This window comes from Boleophthalmus pectinirostris, unplaced genomic scaffold (assembly GCF_026225935.1).
Source record: "Boleophthalmus pectinirostris isolate CB_2022bp ecotype Guang Dong unplaced genomic scaffold, ASM2622593v1 HiC_scaffold_6, whole genome shotgun sequence".
Lineage (NCBI taxonomy): Eukaryota > Metazoa > Chordata > Actinopteri > Gobiiformes > Gobiidae > Boleophthalmus > Boleophthalmus pectinirostris.
Genome location: NW_026571447.1, coordinates 35,417,244 through 35,437,735, shown reverse-complemented (window position 1 = coordinate 35,437,735; position 20,492 = coordinate 35,417,244). Strand labels below are relative to the sequence as shown.

Sequence of the window (20,492 nt, the reverse complement as noted above, 5' to 3'; positions counted from 1 at the left end):
ATGGATTTTACCATTAATGTACGTGATTAGATTCAGCATTCTTGGATTTCCCTTTTGGAAAAGTGAAAAGAGTCCAAATTAACTGGATGAAGTGTTGATTTTTTTGTGTAAGTTCAACAACAACAACTTTTTGTGGTTGTACAATAAAATACAACCACACAAAGCGTGTCACATTAACTTAAATTTCTAACTAACATAATGCATCATGTTTACCGTTTTCGCTCTGTTTCAGGTGATGGTGTTTGTCCACGCTCGTAACGCCACCGTGAGGACGGCCATGGCGCTCATTGAAATGGCCAAGAATAATGGAGATATCTGCGTTTTCCAGCCAGACCAGGGCCCGGACTACGGCCAGTGTGAAAAACAGGTAAGATCTGCTCCCTGCCCCTGTCCCTGTCGCCGGCACCTGCTCTGGAACAGGTGAAGTCTGACACAGGGGAGACTGGAGGCACGATCCATCGTTTCACGCTCTTTTCAGACCACACACACACAAAAGGCCACACACCTTTTACATTAAAGTGATAGACGCGTGTCAAGCGCAGTTAAATGTCACTCATTTTATTTTTATGTTCATGAAATCAAATCAGATTTATTTGTTTTTAAAGCAACACCATGCGACTTTGTGGAGGTGACAAGACTCCTGATATGATTCCATGGGAATATGGCTGTCGTGGTTAGGGAATTTCTCCTGCGGTGCGGTATAGCGGCTCAACAGCGCGGTATGCGGTGATATCACACCCCCTCCTCCACCCCACATCTCCTGGAGTTATAATATTTCCAGTGGCTCTGAAAACTCTCTGATGATGCGCTTGTTGTGCAGATGTACTTTGGTTGTTTTGTGGATATAGTGTGTGTAGTGTGGGAGAAGTGGAACAAGTGTCGCTGCATCTCTCCAGCTCTCACTGTGGCAGCTCGGGTCAGAGTCCTGGACCGGGTCGGGTACCCACGGACTTAAGAGAGAGAGAACCCTGAACACGAGCACGCAGAGCAGGTGTCCGCAACGCGTGATTGGGTGACGGCCGCACTTACCTCCGTGCGGCGTGGAGCTCTACAGAGATCCTTTCACATGATCACCAAACGGTCTACACGCGCATCTTAGTCCAGAGTTTGTCCTGGGTTAGTCCTGGGTTAGTCCTGGGTTAGTCCTGGGTTAGTCCTGGGTGAGTCCTGTTAACTGGGTTAGGAATGTTAACGGGTCCGGGCTGGGTCGGATCACGTTGATCATGTGCGGTGATCGTGGTGGCCCAACATCCACTGCGGTGGGCCTCTTAGTACCGCGGTAATTCATTTTTGCGGTTATTGCGAGAGCCCAACATGGAAAGAACTTTAAAGTCATACACTGGGGGGATTCTCCATGGAGATAGATTCGTATGTTTAAAGCCCTATTGTTGAAAATTAAAAACAATTAAACATTTTCATGGAGAAGGTCCCTCTCTAGGCTAAATAAGAGTCAGGTTTGTGGAAATGCAAACCCGCTCTGAATAAAGGCGCATGTTTTTCGATATTTTCCAGTGCAGTTTTGTCTGTTTCTTTGCGTAGAAAGTTTCACGGTGCGGCTTTAATAAATGAGATTAAAATAACCGCTGTATCTTCTAGCCGCACTTTGCTTCACACTCCTTCCTTCCTTCCTTCCTCTGTATAACTTTATATGTATATGCGTGTGTGCCTGCGCCGCCGACATGCCAAGGCGAGCAGTGATAGCGGCGCATCCAGCGTAATTAATGTTCTCTGTGCATTGGGCATGGCGCGGTTTGCCACGTAGGACGGTCATCCGGACTCCCCCGTCTCCCCCATATTCAAATCTCAGGCAACCAGGAGGCAGCGTGATAAATTTAGTAACCTTTTTGCAGGCGTTCCCCAGAGCCTCGCCAAGATTGATGCTTCCTCTAATCTTCTCTCCTATTTAAATGGGGATATGTATACAAATCAGATCACTTTTCATGCTTATGCTAAAACAGGAAACGCAGACAGCAGATGATGTCAGGGGAGTAAAAGCGGTGCACTGTTGCGGCTTTGAAACAGTGCTTTGGAGTGATTTTTTGAGTCCTCATTATAAAGGTGCATGTCGTAGTTAATAGTCGCCGCGTTGCCGCTATAGTGGATGTAGGAGAGGTTTAGTCAATGTGCAGCCAGACTGGATAATTGATCAGAAGGAGGCAAAGAGAGAGGCAAGAGAGAAGAAAAACACAATTATAGAACGGTTAAAAAAAAAAAGTGCTGTTTGTCTGAGAGAATGGATGGATGTGGAACGTTCATAATAGGGCTGCAAGATTAATCGTAATCGAAATCGCAATTAGAAAATCACAAAGGCTGCGAGGATTTTTGAGAGCTCATTCTCTGATCCGAAAGTGAGTGGTTCTATTCCCGCTCTTGACGTAAACATTAGTGGATTGACATATCGTATTTACGGACTATAGGGCGCGCTCTTAAACCTCCAACCCCATCAAAAAACGACTGTGCGCCCCACAATCCAGAGTGCTCTATAGGCGAGTTTCAGCTGACGTCCCGCGTTGCATGCTGGGAAATATTTTGTTCAGAGGCAAGAAACACGGTAGCGTCAAACACAGTGCGTAACCTCGCGTATTTCTCCCCGATAATGGTAAATTCCTGCTGCATTATCGGATGCACAAATAGAAGCACGGAAGAAGGAAAATGTCTTTTTCGTATTCTGAGTGAAAAGAACCGCTAACGGTGAATTAAACGGCTTTCAAACATCCGCAGAGCAAACGTAGAAGATCCTAACAAACCGTGGACTCCAACAAGTTCAACAACACATCGAGACTCTTGGAGGTTTTCATCTTTTCTGCTGTGAATGGCCCAGGAGTTTCCACCAAGTCATTGTGGATATCGCCCAAGTGAATATTTGTCCAGGTAGTTGGCGATTCTGACCAGAAATTTGGTTTGGTCCAGGTTTTGTCGGGGTTGAAAAGGGTGATTTGGCTCCATCGATGCTTATGACCAATTTCTGGTCAAATGGTCTTGGGTCCTCTGCCGTTAGAGTGGATAAATAACCGGGATCAATACCCTTTACGTGCTTTCTCGCTCCGTCCGTCATGTTGAATTAGTGTTTCTTGCCGCCGACCAAAATAATTCCCAGCATGCAACGCGCGCTTTTGTCAACAATTAAACTCGCCTATACACGAATCCACTCGGGTGTCCCAGCACGACTTCAGTAAACTACCAAGCCGCACCACCCACACCCACAGACACACTCATCACTCCACGCCGACGAGGAACGGAACGGAGGAACGAACCGAAAAAAACGAGCGCAACGTGCCACTTCTAGACACGACTGAACAACCGAGTCACTGCGAACACGCCGACAATCCAGTTGGTCCCAGACAGCACCTCCCTACACGCCACAACTGAACAAAGCCCAGAGTCACCGTGAACGAACAAACAAACAAAACCACTCACCCATCACACTGTTGTGTTTCATTTAAAGTCCAGTGCAGTTTAATTGTGAAAAAAGTTTGAAAATAGACCATTTAATGACTTATAATCCAGAGCGCCTAATAGCCCGGAAAATACGGTAAATAAATGGAATAATAAATCCACAATCATGGAAATCCTAGAAAAGTCATGGAAACTGGTAAATTCCATGAAAGTTTTGGAAAAGTCATGGAATTTTAGTATCTCTTTCAAGCAAATACAGTGTTATATTAAGTTATCATTAGGCTATTTTGATTATTTCTGAACGTCTGCACCTTTTGTTGAAAAGAGACGACAATAAATGCACTGACAGGATTTTGAATGTTAAAAAACTATAAAACCAAACCATAAGGTGAGTGGAAAGGGTTAACATTTCATATTTAGCTCTAGAGCTCAAAGCCGTAAAGTCATAGAAAATTCACTTTAGGTCATGAAAAAGTCAGGGAATTTTTTTGAATTTTTTTCAGTGAACCCTGTAAATGGAAAAAGATTAGTAATATCATATAAGAAAGTTTGTTCCATTAGATTTAGAATTTTAAATACCGCTGGATTTTTTTAAATTTTAGTTCCTGAAATTTTAAGTATGCTTTTTCAGTATCTTTCAGTTAAAAAAAAAAATCACACACATACATTTCCAAGCCCTCAAATTCAGATTTCAGAGTTTAAATTTGCAGTGATAAATTTCACAACAAAGATCCAAGATGAATCGATCGTGTGTGAGTGACGAGGACAGAAGCCGTTTCCTGTTGGCCTTTCTCATCTGTGGGCGGGGTTTACACTTAAAGAAATAAAAGAGATGAGGTGTTTATAAAGCTAATTCTGTTCAATCAGGTTGCTTCTCTGCGTGGAAAAGGATTAGTAACATCATAAAATAAAGACACGGTTTGGTGGTTTCCGAGCAGGTTTTTAATAAGGACTGATTTTGTTATTTTTTGGTCTATATTATTTGGCTTTAGGGTTGTCAAAAGTATTGAAAATCAGATACTAAAACTAGTATCGAAACTCATTTGAGCAGGTATCGATGCTTACACAGATATAAGCCCACACGGTAACATGAATAAAGTATTAATGTTGAAAATGAAAGAGGAGCGGTCAGGTTGGCGGCACGATTCCAGCTCCCTCAAATAAATACCGCCGTTGTGTCTTTGGGCTCATATTACGCTATTTTCTGATCCATGTTATAATATTTCCTCATCACAAACAGACCTGGGGTTGTGTTTTGTTTCATTCACACATGTTTTAACACACAAACCTGCAGATTTAGGCGGAGTTTTTCTGGGAAACTGAAAACACTCTGTTCCACCTTGTGATGTAATAGAATCATTTGCATAAATACAGCCCTGAAATGATTCCCTTTAACCTTTGTTCTGTCTGGTCCCAGTCTAAGTCCTGGTCTCAGTCCCAGATCTGGTTCAGTCCTGTTTTAGTCCTGTTTTAGTCCTGTTTTAGTCCTGGTTCAGTCCTGTTTTAGTCCTGGTTTAGGCCTGTTTTAGTCCTGTTTCAGTCCTGTTTTAGTCCTGGTTCAGTCCTGTTTTAGTCCTGGTTCAGTCCTGTTTAGTCCTGGTTCAGTCCTGTTTTCCTGGTCAGTCCTGTTTTAGTCCTGGTTCAGTCCTGTTTTAGTCCTGGTTTAGTCCTGTTTTAGTCCTGGTTTAGTCCTGTTTCAGTCCTGTTTTAGTCCTGGTTCAGTCCTGTTTTAGTCCTGGTTCAGTCCTGTTTTAGTCCTGGTTTAGTCCTGTTTTAGTCCTGTTTTAGTCCTGGTTCAGTCCTGTTTTAGTCCTGGTTCAGTCTGTTTTAGTCCTGGTTCAGTCTGTTTTAGTCCTGGTTCAGTCCTGTTTTAGTCCTGGTTCAGTCCTGTTTTAGTCCTGGTTCAGTCCTGTTTTAGTCCTGGTTTCAGTCCTGTTTTAGTCCTGGTTTAGTCCTGTTTTAGTCCTGGTTTAGTCCTGTTTTAGTCTGTTTCTGTTTAGTCCTGTTTTTCAGTCTGTTTTAGTCTGTTTCAGTCCTGTTTTAGTCCTGGTTCAGTCCTGTTTTAGTCCTGGTTCAGTCCTGTTTTATCCTGTTCAGTCCTGTTTTAGTCCTGGTTTAGTCCTGTTCAGTCCTGTTTTAGTCCTGTTTTAGTCCTGTTAGTCCTGTTTTAGTCCTGTTTTAGTCCTGTTTCAGTCCTGTTTTAGTCCTGTTTTAGTCCTGTTTAGTCCTGTTCAGTCCTGTTTTAGTCCTGTTTTTGTTCAGTCCTGTTTTAGTCCTGGTTCAGTCCTGTTTTTGTTTTAGTCCTGGTTCAGTCTGTTTTAGTCCTGTTTTAGTCCTGTTTTAGTCTGTTAGTCCTGTTCAGTCCTGTTTTCCTGTTTTAGTCCTGGTTCAGTCCTGTTTTAGTCCTGGTTCAGTCCTGTTTTAGTCCTGTTTTAGTCCTGGTTCAGTCCTGTTTTAGTCCTGGTTTCCTGTTTTAGTCCTGTTTTAGTCTGGTTCAGTCCTGTTTTAGTCCTGGTTTAGTCCTGTTTTAGTCCTGTTTTAGTCCTGGTTCAGTCCTGTTTTAGTCCTGGTTCAGTCCTGTTTTAGTCCTGGTTCAGTCCTGTTTTAGTCCTGGTTTAGTCCTGTTTTAGTCCTGTTTTAGTCCTGTTCAGTCCTGTTTTAGTCCTGTTTTAGTCCTGGTTCAGTCCTGGTTTAGTCCTGTTTAGTCCTGTTAGTCCTGGTTCAGTCCTGTTTTAGTCCTGGTTCAGTCCTGTTTTAGTCCTGGTTCAGTCCTGTTTTAGTCCTGTTTTAGTCCTGGTTTCAGTCCTGTTTTTGTCCTGGTTTAGTCCTGTTTTAGTCCTGTTTTAGTCCTGGTTTAGTCCTGTTTAGTCCTGTTTTAGTCCTGTTTCCTGTTTTAGTCCTGTTTTAGTCCTGTTTAGTCCTGTGTTGTTTTAGTCCTGTTTTAAGTCCTGGTTCAGTCCTGTTTTAGTCCTGGTTCAGTCCTGTTTTAGTCCTGGTTCAGTCCTGTTTTAGTCCTGTTTTAGTCCTGGTTCAGTCCTGTTTTAGTCCTGGTTCAGTCCGGCATCGCAGTTTAAGTCACAAAAACTCGACGCGGCCGTTATCCGTTTTTTTCCATGATTCATTTAAACACAAAATCGAATCATTATCTGTTTTTTCATTTTGGTTTTTGAGATAAATAATGGAAGAAAATAGTTGTTTTTTTCATTTTCTTATTTTTGGTTTTATATTGAAAAACAAACGAACGAATGATACACGGATTTATTTGGTTTTATACTTGCTTTATAGAATCATTCGCATAAATACAGCCCGGAAATTATCCCTTTAACCTTTTTTATTTAACAAAATGTAGAAAGAGACACACTAATAATAAAGTATTACTCAAACGTGTGTGAATTAAACAAAACGCAGCTCCACACCACGAAAAAGATGGGCCAAAATTGAAGATATAAACTCTTAAATCTATCAGAAAATGACTTAAAAGTAGTGAAATTATCCTGTCCACGCAGCAAAATCATTTTACTTGACAAATTATCTTAAAATAAACTCCCTCTAGGCTAGAATTAAGCCGTCTCAGAGCTGTTAAGTAGATAATAAATCTGAAAACAGGATGAATAACGTGATGTATGCTTTAAAATCTTGACCAGATCAGAGAAATTTGCAGTGTAAGGTGAATTTTTGAGGAGATCAGAACATTATAACACAGTTTAAAGCTCAATTTTGCGCAATATAAGACCTTTAAAGTGCTTTGAGTGCCTTGAAAGTAGAAAATCGCTGCGTAAATCTGACTTATTTCGAGTCAAAATGCAGTGTTGGGAAGGTGACTTTTAAAATATATTCTCCTACAGTTTACAGATTACATACACCAAAATGTAGTTTGTATCGTAATCCATTAAATTACTTAAAGTGAGTAATGTAATCTGAATACTTTGGATTACTTGGTTTGCTGTAGAGAAACAAAGACGAGGAAATTTTCACATAAGATGTTTTGTCTGTTAAAAGAAAATAAGAAGCCCAGACTTTACTGAACCAAATTAAAAATATTATTGATAAAAGAGGAGGAGACACGGTCCGCGCAGCATGATTTAGTCCTGTTAAATCCTGTTTTAGTCCTGGTTTAGACCTGGTTTAGACCTGGTTTTAGACCTGGTTTAGTCCTGGTTTAGACCTGGTTTAGATCTAGTTTGACCTGGTTTAATCCTGGTTTTAGTCCTGGTTTAGTCATGGTTTAGATCTAGTTTGACTTGGTTTTAGACCTGGTTTTAGACCTGGTTTAGTCCTGGTTTAGACCTGGTTTTAGACCTGGTTTAGTCCTGGTTTAGACCTGGTTTAGATCTAGTTTACCTGGTTTAGACCTGGTTTAGTCCTGGTTTAGACCTGGTTTTAGATCTAGTTTGACTTGGTTTTAGACCTGGTTTTAGTCCTGGTTTAGACTGGTTTTAGACCTGGTTTAGTCCTGGTTTAGACCTGGTTTAGATCTAGTTTGACCTGGTTTTAGACCTGGTTTTAGACCTGGTTTTAGACCTGGTTTAGTCTGGTTTAGTCCTGTTTACTTGGTTTAGACCTGGTTTAGATCTAGTTTGACTTGGTTTTAGACCTGGTTTTAGTCCTGGTTTAGACCTGGTTTAGATCTAGTTTTGACCTGGTTTTAGACCTGGTTTTAGTCCTGGTTTAGACCTGGTTTTAGACCTGGTTTTAGTCCTGGTTTTAGACCTGGTTTAGATCTAGTTTGACTTGGTTTTAGACCTGGTTTAGTCCTGGTTTAGACCTGGTTTAGATCTAGTTTGACTTGGTTTTAGACCTGGTTTTAGTCCTAGTTTAGTCCTGGTTTTAGTCCTGGTTTAGACCTGGTTTTAGACCTGGTTTTAGTCCTGGTTTAGTCCTGGTTTAGACCTGGTTTTAGACCTGATTTAGTGTCCGGAAATGAGTGGAATTCCGAAAAAAAAAAAAAAAGGGATACAGCCCAAAATGTAAAAACAGTAAAATCCCGCCGTGTAATCCATTTATTTCAACAAAGTAACTGTAATCCAATTACCACTCACTGAAACAGTAACTGTAACCGAATACAATTACTCATAATTTGTACTCTGATTACTTAACTCCGGTACATGTAATCTGTTACTCCCCAACACTGTCAAAATACAATATTCAGTAACACATTCTGTTTATAATACGATTTCTTATTGGCTTTCTTCATTATCCCAAATTAAAAAGGCTTAAATCGTGTTGCGTTTTGTTTTTTAATCCACACTCTCTCTTTCCCAAAACTGTACTTGTGTTTTCTTCGCCTCTTGTGTATTGAGACGTTTGCGCTTAATCCTGACTGACAACCTCTCCACTCTGAGCGATAAGGCCATTTAAACCACATCAGGAATATAGTAAAAAACGCGGTTAAATAATCACTAAATTATATGACCCACCTGCCTTTCTTTATTATGCATATTGGAGATTAAAAAACGACTATAAATATTAATAAGGGGCAATTTCCAGCGTGCAAATAAGCGGTGCATTATCTCCGTGTGTGGGCTGAAAGTGGCTGGACCTATTCACCGGAGCAGATCGGACCCACAAACACCGACGGGCTAATGGAGCACGTGTAATTATAACGGGAGGATACGGGACGGAGGAGGAAAGTAGCGCTTCGTTCGTTTATTGAAGCCATTGAAAACGGTGCGGACGCTCTAAAAAGTAAAAGAAAAAAAAAAAAAAAAAAGTGTTCTGTTAAATGATCATTAGACTGTTATGATTATTTCCAAACATCTGAGCTTTCCGGTCTAAGTCCTGGTCTAAGTCCTGGTCTAAGTCCTGGTCTAAGTCCCGGTCTAAGTCCCGGTCTAAGTCCCGGTCTAAGTCCCGGTCTAAGTCCCGGTCTAAGTCCCGGTCTCAGTCCCGGTCTAAGTCCTGGTCTCAGTCCCAGTCTTGTTCCCGTCTGGTCAGATCTGGTTCAGTCCTGGTTCAGTCCTGTTTTAGTCCTGTTTTAGTCCTGTTCTAGTCCTGTTCAGTCCTGTTCCTGTTTTAGTCAGTCCTGGTTCAGTCCTGTTTTAGTCCTGTTTTAGTCCTGTTTTAGTCCTGTTTAGTCCTGGTTCAGTCCTGTTTCCTGTTGTAGTCCTGTTTTAGTCCTGTTCTAGTCCTGGTTCAGTCTGTTTTAGTCCTGTTTTAGTAGTCCTGTTTTAGTCCTGTTGTAGTCCTGTTTTAGTCTTGTTTTAGTCCTGTTTTAGTCCTGTTTTAATCCTGTTTTAGTCCTGTTAGTCCTGTTTAGTCCTGTTTTAGTCCTGTTTCCTGTTTAGTCCTGGTTCAGTCCTGGTTTCAGTCCTGTTTTAGTCCTGTTTTAGTCCTGTTTTAGTCCTGTAGTAGTAGTCCTGTTCTAGTCCTGGTTCAGTCCTGTTTTAGTCCTGTTGTAAGTCCTGTTTTAGTCCTGTTTTAGTCCTGTTTTAGTCCTGTTTTAGTCCTGTTTAGTCCTGTTTGTTTTAGTCCTGTTTTAGTCCTCAGTCCTGTTGTTTTTAGTCCTGTTTGTAGTCCTGGTTCAGTTCTGTTTTAGTAGTCCTGTTTTAGTCCTTGTTTTAGTCCTCTGTTTTAGTCCTGTTTTAGTCTGTGTTTTTTAGTCCTCTGGTTCAGTCCTGTTCTAGTCCTGTTTTAGTCCTGTTTTAGTCCTGGTTCAGTCCTGTTTTAGTCCTGTTTTAGTCCTGTTTTAGTCCTGTTCTAGTCCTGGTTCAGTCCTGTTTTAGTCCTGTTTTTGTCCTGTTTTAGTCCTGTTTTAGTCCTGTTTTAGTCCTGTTCTAGTCCTGGTTCAGTCCTGTTTTTGTCCTGTTTTAGTCCTGTTTCAGTCCTGTTTTAATCCTGTTCTAGTCCTGGTTCAGTCCTGTTTTAGTCCTGTTTTAGTCCTGTTTTAGTCCTGTTTTAGTCCTGTTTTAGTCCTGGTTCAGTCCTGTTTCATTCCTGTTTTAGTCCTGTTTTAGTCCTGGTTCAATCCTGGTTCAGTCCTATTTTTAGTGTCGAATAACATCTGATTTTTCACACTTTTGACAACCCTAATTTCTCGATTGTAACCTGAATCACCCCTGATCTGAAATCCCATTACGGCACAGCGTCCCGAGTTTTTAAACCGGCGCGTCACATTAGATTATTCGTGCTTAAATACATAAAAGCTGGAGTTTATTTTGGGGCTAAACCTGGTCACGTTAAACCGGCCGCGAGCGTCTGAGAGCACTCGCCGATCGATTGGCTCTGCTCGCGGTCAGCAACTTTCCCGCGCCGTCTCCGGGGAGAAGTGTATGAAGTTGAGCCTCTACGAACGTGTGGGAGGCAAATCAAATAAAGGATTAGTAATGTCACAGAAGAAAGTCACGGCTCGGTGTCAAAAAATAGTCTCCGGGCAGGTTTTTCTAAAAAACTCTGTGAACCGACATGTGAATGAGTTATTTTACACTCGCGTTATTTGGTTAAGTTCGATATAAACAGTGTTGGGGAAGTACTGGAGTTAAGTAATCAGAGTACAAATAATGAGTGACCAGGAGTAAACCAGGACTAAACCAGGTCTAAACCCAGGATTAAAACCGAGACTAAAACCAGGACTAAAACCAGGACTAAAATGAGGTCTAAACCCAGGACTAAAACTAGGTCTAAACCAGGACTATAACCAGGACTGAAACCAGGACTGAAACCAGGACTAAACCAGGTCTAAACCAGGGCTAAACCAGGACTAAACCAGGACTAAAACTAGGTCTAAACCAGGACTAAACCAGGACTAAACCAGGTCTAAAACAGGATTTAACAGGAATAAACCAGGACTAAACCAGGACTTAAACCAGGACTAAACCAGGTCTAAACCAGGACTAAACCAGGACTAAACCAGGTCTAAACCAGGACTAAACCAGGACTAAACCAGGACTAAACCAGGTCTAAACCAGGAATAAACCAGGACTAAACCAGGTCTAAAACAGGATTTAACAGGACTAAACCAGGACTAAACCAGGTCTAAAACAGGATTTAACAGGACTAAATCATGCCGTGTGGACCGTGTCTCCTCATCTTCTATCAATAATATTTTTAATTTGGTTCAGTAAAGTCTGGGCTTTTTATTTTCTTTTATCAGACAAAACATGTTATGTGAAGATTTCCTCGTCTTTGCTTCTCTACAGCAAATCAAGTAATCCAAAGTAATCAGATTACGTTTCTCACTTAAAATAATTTAATGGATTTCGTTACAAACTACATTTTGTTGTATGTAATCTGTAATCTGTAGGGGAATACATTTTAAAAGTCACCTTCCCAACACTGCCCATGATTCATTTCAGTGCAAACACGAAGAAATCTGTTTTTGACTTGAATTTTTGGGATTATCACGGCAATAATTCACACCAAAATCTCGTCATGGTGTTTTAAAAGCAAAAAAGCATCCCATCTACAATTATATCAGCCTCTTCAGAATATCGTAATAAATATCGCATCGTGAGATTTGGATATCGTTACATCCCTCGTGGCTAAAAGAACAGCTTTGTACCACTGAGTTTGCGACATTGAAAAGCGCCTTTGAGCGGCTGAGAAAGCGCTTTTAGAATAATGTATGATTATATTATTTACCGTGTAGCTTGAATAAAATAGTAAGTAGTAATTTAAAATGTTTACATCGTCTGGCAGCGCTTTGCTTAGTAACACAAAGGTCCGTGATTTGATTTCTGCCACAGTACGTGTGTAGTGTTACAGACTGTCAGTGTTGGGAAGATGACTTTTAAAATGTACTCCCCTACAGATTACATACACCAAACTGTAGTTTGTAACATAATCCATTAAATTATTTAAAGTGAGTAACGTAATCTGATTACTTTGGATTACTTGATTTGCTGTAGAGAAGCAAAGACGAGGAAATCTTCACATAAGTTTTGTCTGATAAAAGGAAATAAAAAGCCCAGAATTTACTGAACCAAATTAAAAATATTATTGATAGAAGACGAGGAGACACGTCCACACAGCATCGTTTAGTCCTGTTAAATCCTGTTTTAGACCTAGTTTAGACCTGGTTTTAGTCCTGGTTTAGTCCTGGTTTAGTCCTGGTTTAGTCCTGGTTTTAGACCTGGTTTAGGCCAGGTTTAGACCTGATTTTAGACCTGGTTTAGACCAGGTTGAGACCTGGTTTTAGACCTGGTTTAGACCAGGTTTAGACCTGGTTTGGACCTGGTTTTAGAGCTGGTTTGGACCTGGTTTTAGACCTAGTTTTGACCTGGTTTAGTCCTGATTTAGTCCTAGTTTAAACCTAGTTTAGACCTAGATTAGACCTGGTTTGGACCTGGTTTTAGATCTAGTTTGGTCCTGGTTTTAGAACTGGTTTAGAGCTGATTTAGACCTGGTTTTAGTCCTGGTTTAGACCTAGTTTAGACCTGGTTTGGACCTGGTTTAGACCTGGCTTTAGACCAGGTTTAGACCTGGTTTAGACCTGGTTTGGACCTGGGGTTAGACCTGGTTTAGACTTGGTTTAGATCTGGTTTAGACTTGGTTTAGATCTGGTTTAGACCTGGTTTTAGATCTGGTTTAGACCTGGTTTAGTGTCCAGCAATGAGTGGAATTATCGAAGAAAAAAAAAAAAAGGGGATATAGCCCAAAATGTGAAAACAGGAAAATACCACCATGTAATCCATTTATTTCAACAAAGTAACTGTAATCCAATTACCACTCACTGAAACAGTAACTGTAACTGAATACAGTTACTCATAATTTGTACTTTGATTACTTAACTCTGGTACATGTAATCTGTTACTCCCCAACACTGCATACTGTATGTCCTTGCACTAGAATTGCATCTTTGCGTCATCTTATGTGAAGAACGCACGATTGTACAAACAAATAATCGACTAAATCAGTGCTTTTCACAGAATCATCGTGTACGACTCTTACATTTTAACGAAACCTTCTAAAAATACTTTAATATGTTTCCAGTTTTGATGATCCTGAGTGAGATGTTCGTTCGTTCGCTCCGGTGTTCACAGCCAACACTGTAGCTGTAGGTTTAATATCCAAATCCGAGCCTTAAGAGCTGCTCTGAAGGCAAAGCAGCCCAAGTGTCAGAGCGTCTACGGTGGAGGAGAAGAGACACCTGCTGGTCACGCACGGTACTGTCGCAATGTTTACAATACAGACACTGAGTAGTCCTCCAAAACTGACAGAAAAAGCAGATGTGTCATTTAAAAGGTGCTATAAAAATGTAGAAAGTAGAAATATTGCTGTGGCGAGAGTGATTCTTAATTAAATCATGTGTTTAAGCTGCTCTGGGACACGCTGGAGGATGCAAGAGGTCTGTTCCAGTAGGTGTCAGTGTCAGTGTTTGGGTTTATAGGGGACTGTACGTACTGTGTAGCCTTACATACCTGTTGTAGATGTTTTACAGGGACCAGGGAGACTTGGAGCACTGCGTTACACATAGTATTGTCTCTATAAGCCTCAGTGATGCTTACACATGATGGGGTTTAAGCAACAACTGCTGTGTCAACATATTTAAAGACTATATGAAACATCGAGACGCTATATTGTCATGGTGTTATAGCCTTAGAACCATAGAATTTGACTTGCTTTTGATCTGATAACATTAATTCTGTTATTCTCCAACATGGAACTAAATAATATTAAAGATCCTATCTCACGCAAAATTGATTCTCCTTAGTTTTTGTTTTGTTTCATTCGCACATGTTTGAGTAACCTTTTATTATTAGTTTGTCGACATCTCCAAAGCTCATGATGCGGTAGTTTTCCAGTTAACATCTCCTTTTACTGTTAGTTCTGTAGAGATCAGCAATTACAGGGCTGAAATCATCCAATTATGGAGTTTAAAAACACAGCAGAGCTCTTCATTTATTACCATATGACATCACGAGGCTGAAGTGTCTCCAGTTTGAGAGAAGAAAATATAAATATATGCAGGTCTGCGTGTTAAACGTGTGTGAATGAAACAAAACAAAACGGTGCTGTGTTGTTTTGATGAGCCTGAAGTGACCCAAATCAGATTTTTTCGCCCCTATGTGATCTGTATCTGATCTTTTAATGACAGATGAGATTTTTTTTTCAAATGTGACCCAGGACACTCGAATATTTGCTCCTAAAACCGACACATATCCGATCTTTTGACTTGCGACTTCAGTCTGAACGGTCAGGTCGCATTCATCCCACCTATACGTCACAAATGTACAAAAACGTTCTTCTCGTCAAAGGAAAACTCCGTGTCAGTGAAGCAGCGAAGCACATCTCAATCCCACCACGACTCCGCATCCACACGTTCCTTTCTACGCACGTTGCTGCCGCTGTCCACGAAACGTCACGGCCAAAAACCTCGTCCTTCTCCTTCTCAATCTCCTCCTTAAAACAAATAAGTTGTACAGGTTCTCGCTCCGGAACGACACCAACTTTAAAATCTCCAGGTGCTCAATGCGTCCATGTTTAGTCGACTTCCGTAAACACACATCCTTGACACTTTTGGGGCGTTTAAAGTTCACACTGGAGATCACATACAAGTCGCATTAAATTGGAAATGTGAACGACCTCACAAAACAATTGGATTTCACAAAAAAATCCGAATTGAGCATTAATCCCTGCAGTCTGAACATAACCATAGACCATAAAATAGTGTAACATGGGCCCATTTGTGAACTAATAATTGTGTTTTCATTGTATAGTCCCAAACCTTAACTGTCATTAAATGATCTATTTTCGAACTTTTTTCACAAATAAACTGCACTGGACTTTAAAGGAAGGAAGGTGTATGGGGCGCTCTGGATTGTGAGGCGCAAACGTTTTCTGATGGGGTTAGAGGCTTAAGAGCGCGTGGAAAATACAGTAAGTCGCACTGGAGTATAAGTTGCAGGACCATCCAAAGTATGAAACAAGTGCGACTTATAGTCCGAAAAATACGGTAACATAAAACTGGCATCTGAGTTAAAGCAACGTTTGAATCTGCTAGTGATCGAGTTTTAGCAGTGGTAAACAGGGATTTCACTAAAAAATCTGAATTGAGCATTAAACCCTGCAGTCTAAACCTAACCCTGGATCATAAAATAGTGTAATATGGGCCCATTTGTGAACTAATAATTGTGTTTTCATTGTACAGTCCCAAACCTTAACTTTAACACATAACATAGTTGGTTTTTACTCCAAAATTTTCTTATTCTATTCAATATGCTGTGTTTTGTAGCCACATCTCCTCCCTTCACATGTGGTCCTTTCATTTAGTTTCACCAGCCCTTCACAGCCCCTCACAGCCCCCCTCCGAGCTCCAGCCCACCAGTGACTTGAAGCGCCTCAGGGGACACCGCACGGCCTCATTATTCGACTGTTTGCTTTCATTCGAGGCTATTTTTACAAGTGTAGCCTGCCTGGTCGGCTCTGATCTGTTGACAAGCTGTCGGCGGAGCGGCAGACCCATCAACAACAATGAGGCTGAACTCAAAGACGCTGGAAATAGGATGACACAGTGGAGTGACAACACACATCAAGGCTTTAAATAGAAACGCGCGGACAGAAATGCTAAATATAGCCACAAGGGGTCAGTAAAGGAATTAGCAGCTTTGTCATTGTGAGATAGGGAAAATGGAGGGTGGCGGTGGCCTGAGCAGCGGAGACGTCTGCCCTTGCCCGGGATCATTACTCCAGTAGATGCATCAAGAATTTCGGACTTCCGGTCATCGCGAAATGCACACTGGGAAGGATTATCTGAAAAAGTGAGCATCAAATCGCCGTGTTTGTTTTTCAGTGGGATGCGTCTATTGACAAAACCGATCTTTTCTAGTCTTTTGAACCATATCACTTTTGTTTCTGGTTCTGATATTGTCATATTTTAGTTTTGGGATTCAGACATCGTTAATTGCGTGGTTGTTGTTGGATCCTAACAGCGGAAAACGGCTCGAGAAATTTGTTTGCGAACTCCATAACTTGCAAAAGGGAATCAGATGTGTGTGACTGCAAACCTCTGTTCAAACTGTTTCCCTTCCCAACGGAACTAAAAAATAGTGAAAGGTGAAGGCGATGGGCAGGATTGATCCACAGGAAGGACCAAAAAGGAAAGCCTTTGACTGCCTAAATCATCCCGAGTTTGCAGTGAGATCCCGTTTGTTAAGTGAGAGGAGCAGAAGACAAACAGACTGAGCTGCACTTTCTTGTTCTTGTGGTTTTACAGCAACATCACGTCTTGGTCTCTTTGCAGTGGAAGGTGTTTCTTGTTGAACAGCTGGTGCTTTTTGCTTTGGCGTTGACTTTTTAAATTTGTAACCAAGGTTGAGCGAGGGATCGGGATTTTACTTTGTTGTCGCGCCACATACAAAATGTCCGAAATTCTTGATGCATCTGTATGAAATGAGGATGTGAGTCTGGTCTCCTGTGAATCTTCGTGACATCAGATGAACATGATTGACAGGTGAATCAGTCAGGGAAACGTCATGATCAGTGCATATCAAAACAAAATACGTCTGCTTACGGGGAAAAAGAAAGGAATAAATATCATAGGGGATTGAAAAATATTGGGACCATTTTGTAGCAACAACATAGTGTATAACTAGTTGACATCAGCCTGTCAACTGTATTTTTTTCATATAACCACTGGCTTTAGCTCGCAGAAACCACAAATGATCAATAATCAAGAGGGTGTCAACTAGAGATGTGCAAAAATATTGAAATATCGATATATCGGGGAAACGTATTTTATAAAATCAGAGACCAGGAACTGACATTTCATTCATTTCATTGAAAGGCAAGTTCTAGTAAAAACAACAGAACAGAGAACAACAGACTGTTAACGTCACATATGAACAGTTCTTCAGATAAATATAACATAAACAACAGAACAGAACAAGTTTAACAAACTCTCCATCTCACTCCAAATCACTAAATCCATTCAGTTCTTCATCCTCCGTGTCACTCACACATTCTCGGAGCAACTCCACAATGTCCGGAGGTAAACAGAGCGCCGCTTCCTCTTCTGTGTCGCTGTCGTCAGACTCAGCATCAGTTCCAGTTAGAATTATTCCGACCTGTTATGACCCAGGAAGATGAGTCTCAACATATTTATAAAAGGACACGGAGACCAAATTAAAGATTAGAGTTCTTTTATTTTTTTCTTTCTGTAGAAACATAACCAACTTACAAAAACAAAACAAAGCAGAAATGCTACAAAAAATATAAACAATTAAAAAAAACAGGGAAAAGCCAAAAAGTGCCCAAACGTAACACGGCCTTTCTGAATCCCGACAGGATGGTTTCAGATGTCTTTATAACAGGGGTGTCAAACTCATTTTGGTCCGGGGGCCGTATCCAACCTACTTTGATCCCAAAGGGGCCGGATCAGAAAACTCATGTCATATAAACCCCAAAAATAACAATAACTTCAAATATTTGTGCAGAAAAACGCAAATCTATTACAGAAATCTTTTTTAATTGATGAACTTTTTCTTATTATATGTTTATATTATTATGAACAACCTGAAACTTTAAGAAAAATTCAATTTCAACACAATGTTTTAACATTAACTTGTATGCAAACAGGAATAAGTCAATTTTTGTTGTAAAATCCTGCACTCGGCTCCACTTTTCTCATGTTGGACATTTTTCTGATGAGGGTGTCACGGTCAACAGTCAAAACGATCGTCCTTTAAGAGCGTTTGGAAAGAGACAAGTCTTCATTTGTGCTGCTCTGGTGGGAGGGGCCACGTACAGACGCTGATATGCTAAGCCCCACAGAAAATTAACAATATTTTAATAGAAAATATAATTAAAATATTTTAGTAGAAAATCACCCAAGGGCCACATTAAAGGTCTTGGAGGGCCGGATCTGGCCCCCGGGCCTTATGTTTGACACCTTTATAAGTTTGTTTAAATTTTAAATATTCAGTGGTGCAGAGGTAATGGTGCAATCGACTGACATGATACAGACTGGACAAAGGCTCTTTCTCTTTCTTCTGCAGTTGACATGAGCAGTAGAGTGCGAAGTCACAGTTGGAGAGGAGCACACAAGCCTAGAGCGCCCTCTCACGGCTGCCAGTGTGATAATTTTTAACATATAAGTCGCACTGGAGTATAAATCGCAAGACCACCCAAGGTATAAAATAACTGTCACTTATAGTCTGAAAAATACGGTAACATAAAACTGGCATCTGAGTTAAAGCAAAGTTTGAATCTGCTCATGATCGAGTTTCAGCAGCGGTAAACAGGGAATTTCACGTTTTTTTTTTTTTTTATTCCTGTGGTAGACCTCCCACTATAAAAGTTCCACAGTGCAGATTTAAATAGAAGTTGTTAATGTTAAACAGAAGAGTCTTTGTGTGGTGCTGAAGTAACTTGTTGAGAGACAGTATCCGATAGAACGAGTCTGATAGTGTTAATGGAGGCAGTGGAAGCCCGAGGGAGTGCGGTAATGCAAAGCGACTTCATTTACACTTTAATTGCTACTTAAAACAACAGCTTTAAAACAACTATTACCCAGACTAGCTCCAAGACAACAGCGTGCTCTCCCTCTGTGCCTGTACTCGCATGACCCCAGCTAGTCTTTTTCACTAGGTAGAAAACAGCCTATCTGACTATCTCTTCTCAAACTGGCCTAAGCAAATGCAGAGGAAACTGCTCTAAAAAGAAGTAGTTTGTGGAAAAAAAATCTTCATTTCATTTTATAAGAGGGTGGGGGGTCTGGCGGAATTACAGTTGCTTTTTTTTCCTGGTTTGTGATGAATAAAATGAAATATTGTTCTTCTTTGGAACATGAAAAGCAACATAATTTTCCCAAGTTTATTTATAATTCATGTTCACTGAATAGTTAGTTAGTTTTTTCGTTATTAAAAATCTGTAACTAGTTTATGGTTTATGTTGTACGATCATAAACGATAAACTTTTGTGCCTTCGTTTACATTATTTTAAGTTTGTACGACCATAAACGGAAGAAAAAAACAAACAGAACAAAAAAACTTGGCATCTTTTAAAAGAAATTAAGATAACAACTAAGAAAAAAAGTATCATAAGTATTGTATAAACTTTTGGGCCTTCGTTAACATTAGTTTTAGATTGTACGATCATAAATGGAAGAAAAAAATAAACTAAACTAAAAACTGGCATCTTTTGCAAAAAATGAAGATAAGAACTAAGAAAAAAAGTATTATAAGTATTGTATAAACTTTTGTACCTTCGTTAGGGTTAGTTTTAGTTTGTATGACCGTAAATGAAAGAAAAAAAAACACAAAAAAACACAAAAAACTGGCATCTTTAAAAAAAAAATTGAAGATTAGAACTAAGGAAAAAAAGTATTATAAGTATTGTATTTCTGTTAGAGGGGTTAGTATATGGAATAATCTGAGTGATGATTTACAAAAAAGAGGTAAATATTGTTCTTCTTTGGAACATGAAAAGCAACACAAGTTCCCAAAGTTGATCTATAATTCATGTCCACTGAATAGTTAGTTTTTTTCGTTAATAAAAAAATCTGTAAATACTTTCATTCTCATTGTGGTTTATGTTGTACGATCATAAACGATAAACTTTTGTGCTTTCGTTAACGTTAGTTTTAGTTTGTTCGACCATAAATAGAAGAAAAAATAAACAAAAATAAGAAACTGGCATCTTTTAAAAGAAATGTAGTTTTGTTAGTTTTAGATTGTACGATCATAAATGGAAATGGAAAAAACAAACAAAACAAAAAAACTGGCATCTTTTACAAAAAGTTAAGATAAGAACTAAGAAAAAAAGTATTATAAGTATTGTATTTCTGTTTGAGGGGTTAGTATATGGAACAAACTGAGTGATGATTAAAAGCAACACAAGTTTATCTATAATTCATGTCCACTGAATAGTTAGTTAGTTTTTCTTTATATTTAAAAAGCCCTATGCAACATTTAACCCTTGAAAATTTGAAGAACCGACCTTAAATAAGTTTTTAGATACAGCAATCTGAAAGCGGCTCCTCGGAGGAAACTCTGCTCAAAACAGGTCAGGGAGGAGTTGACAAAATATTTTCTATTGACAAAACTATAAAAAGTTGGGAGCTAAAATTTGGGACTTTTCCTGTTGGAAATTGTGTGAATCTCCTAGAATTTTTTTCAGTCAAATCGGTCAAAAATGAGACGGTCGGGCGGGGCATTCAGAGA

General features: G+C 40.0%; 1 protein-coding gene across 1 annotated transcript in view; it reads left to right on the top strand.

Moving 5' to 3' along the window:
* ascc3 (activating signal cointegrator 1 complex subunit 3) overlaps window positions 1-20,492 on the top strand; it is a 323,589-nt gene that overhangs the window by 195,610 nt on the left and 107,487 nt on the right. Inside the window, 1 exon segment of the mRNA XM_055163753.1 lies at window positions 233-367. Within this exon segment, the coding sequence (XP_055019728.1) occupies window positions 233-367 (135 nt within the window).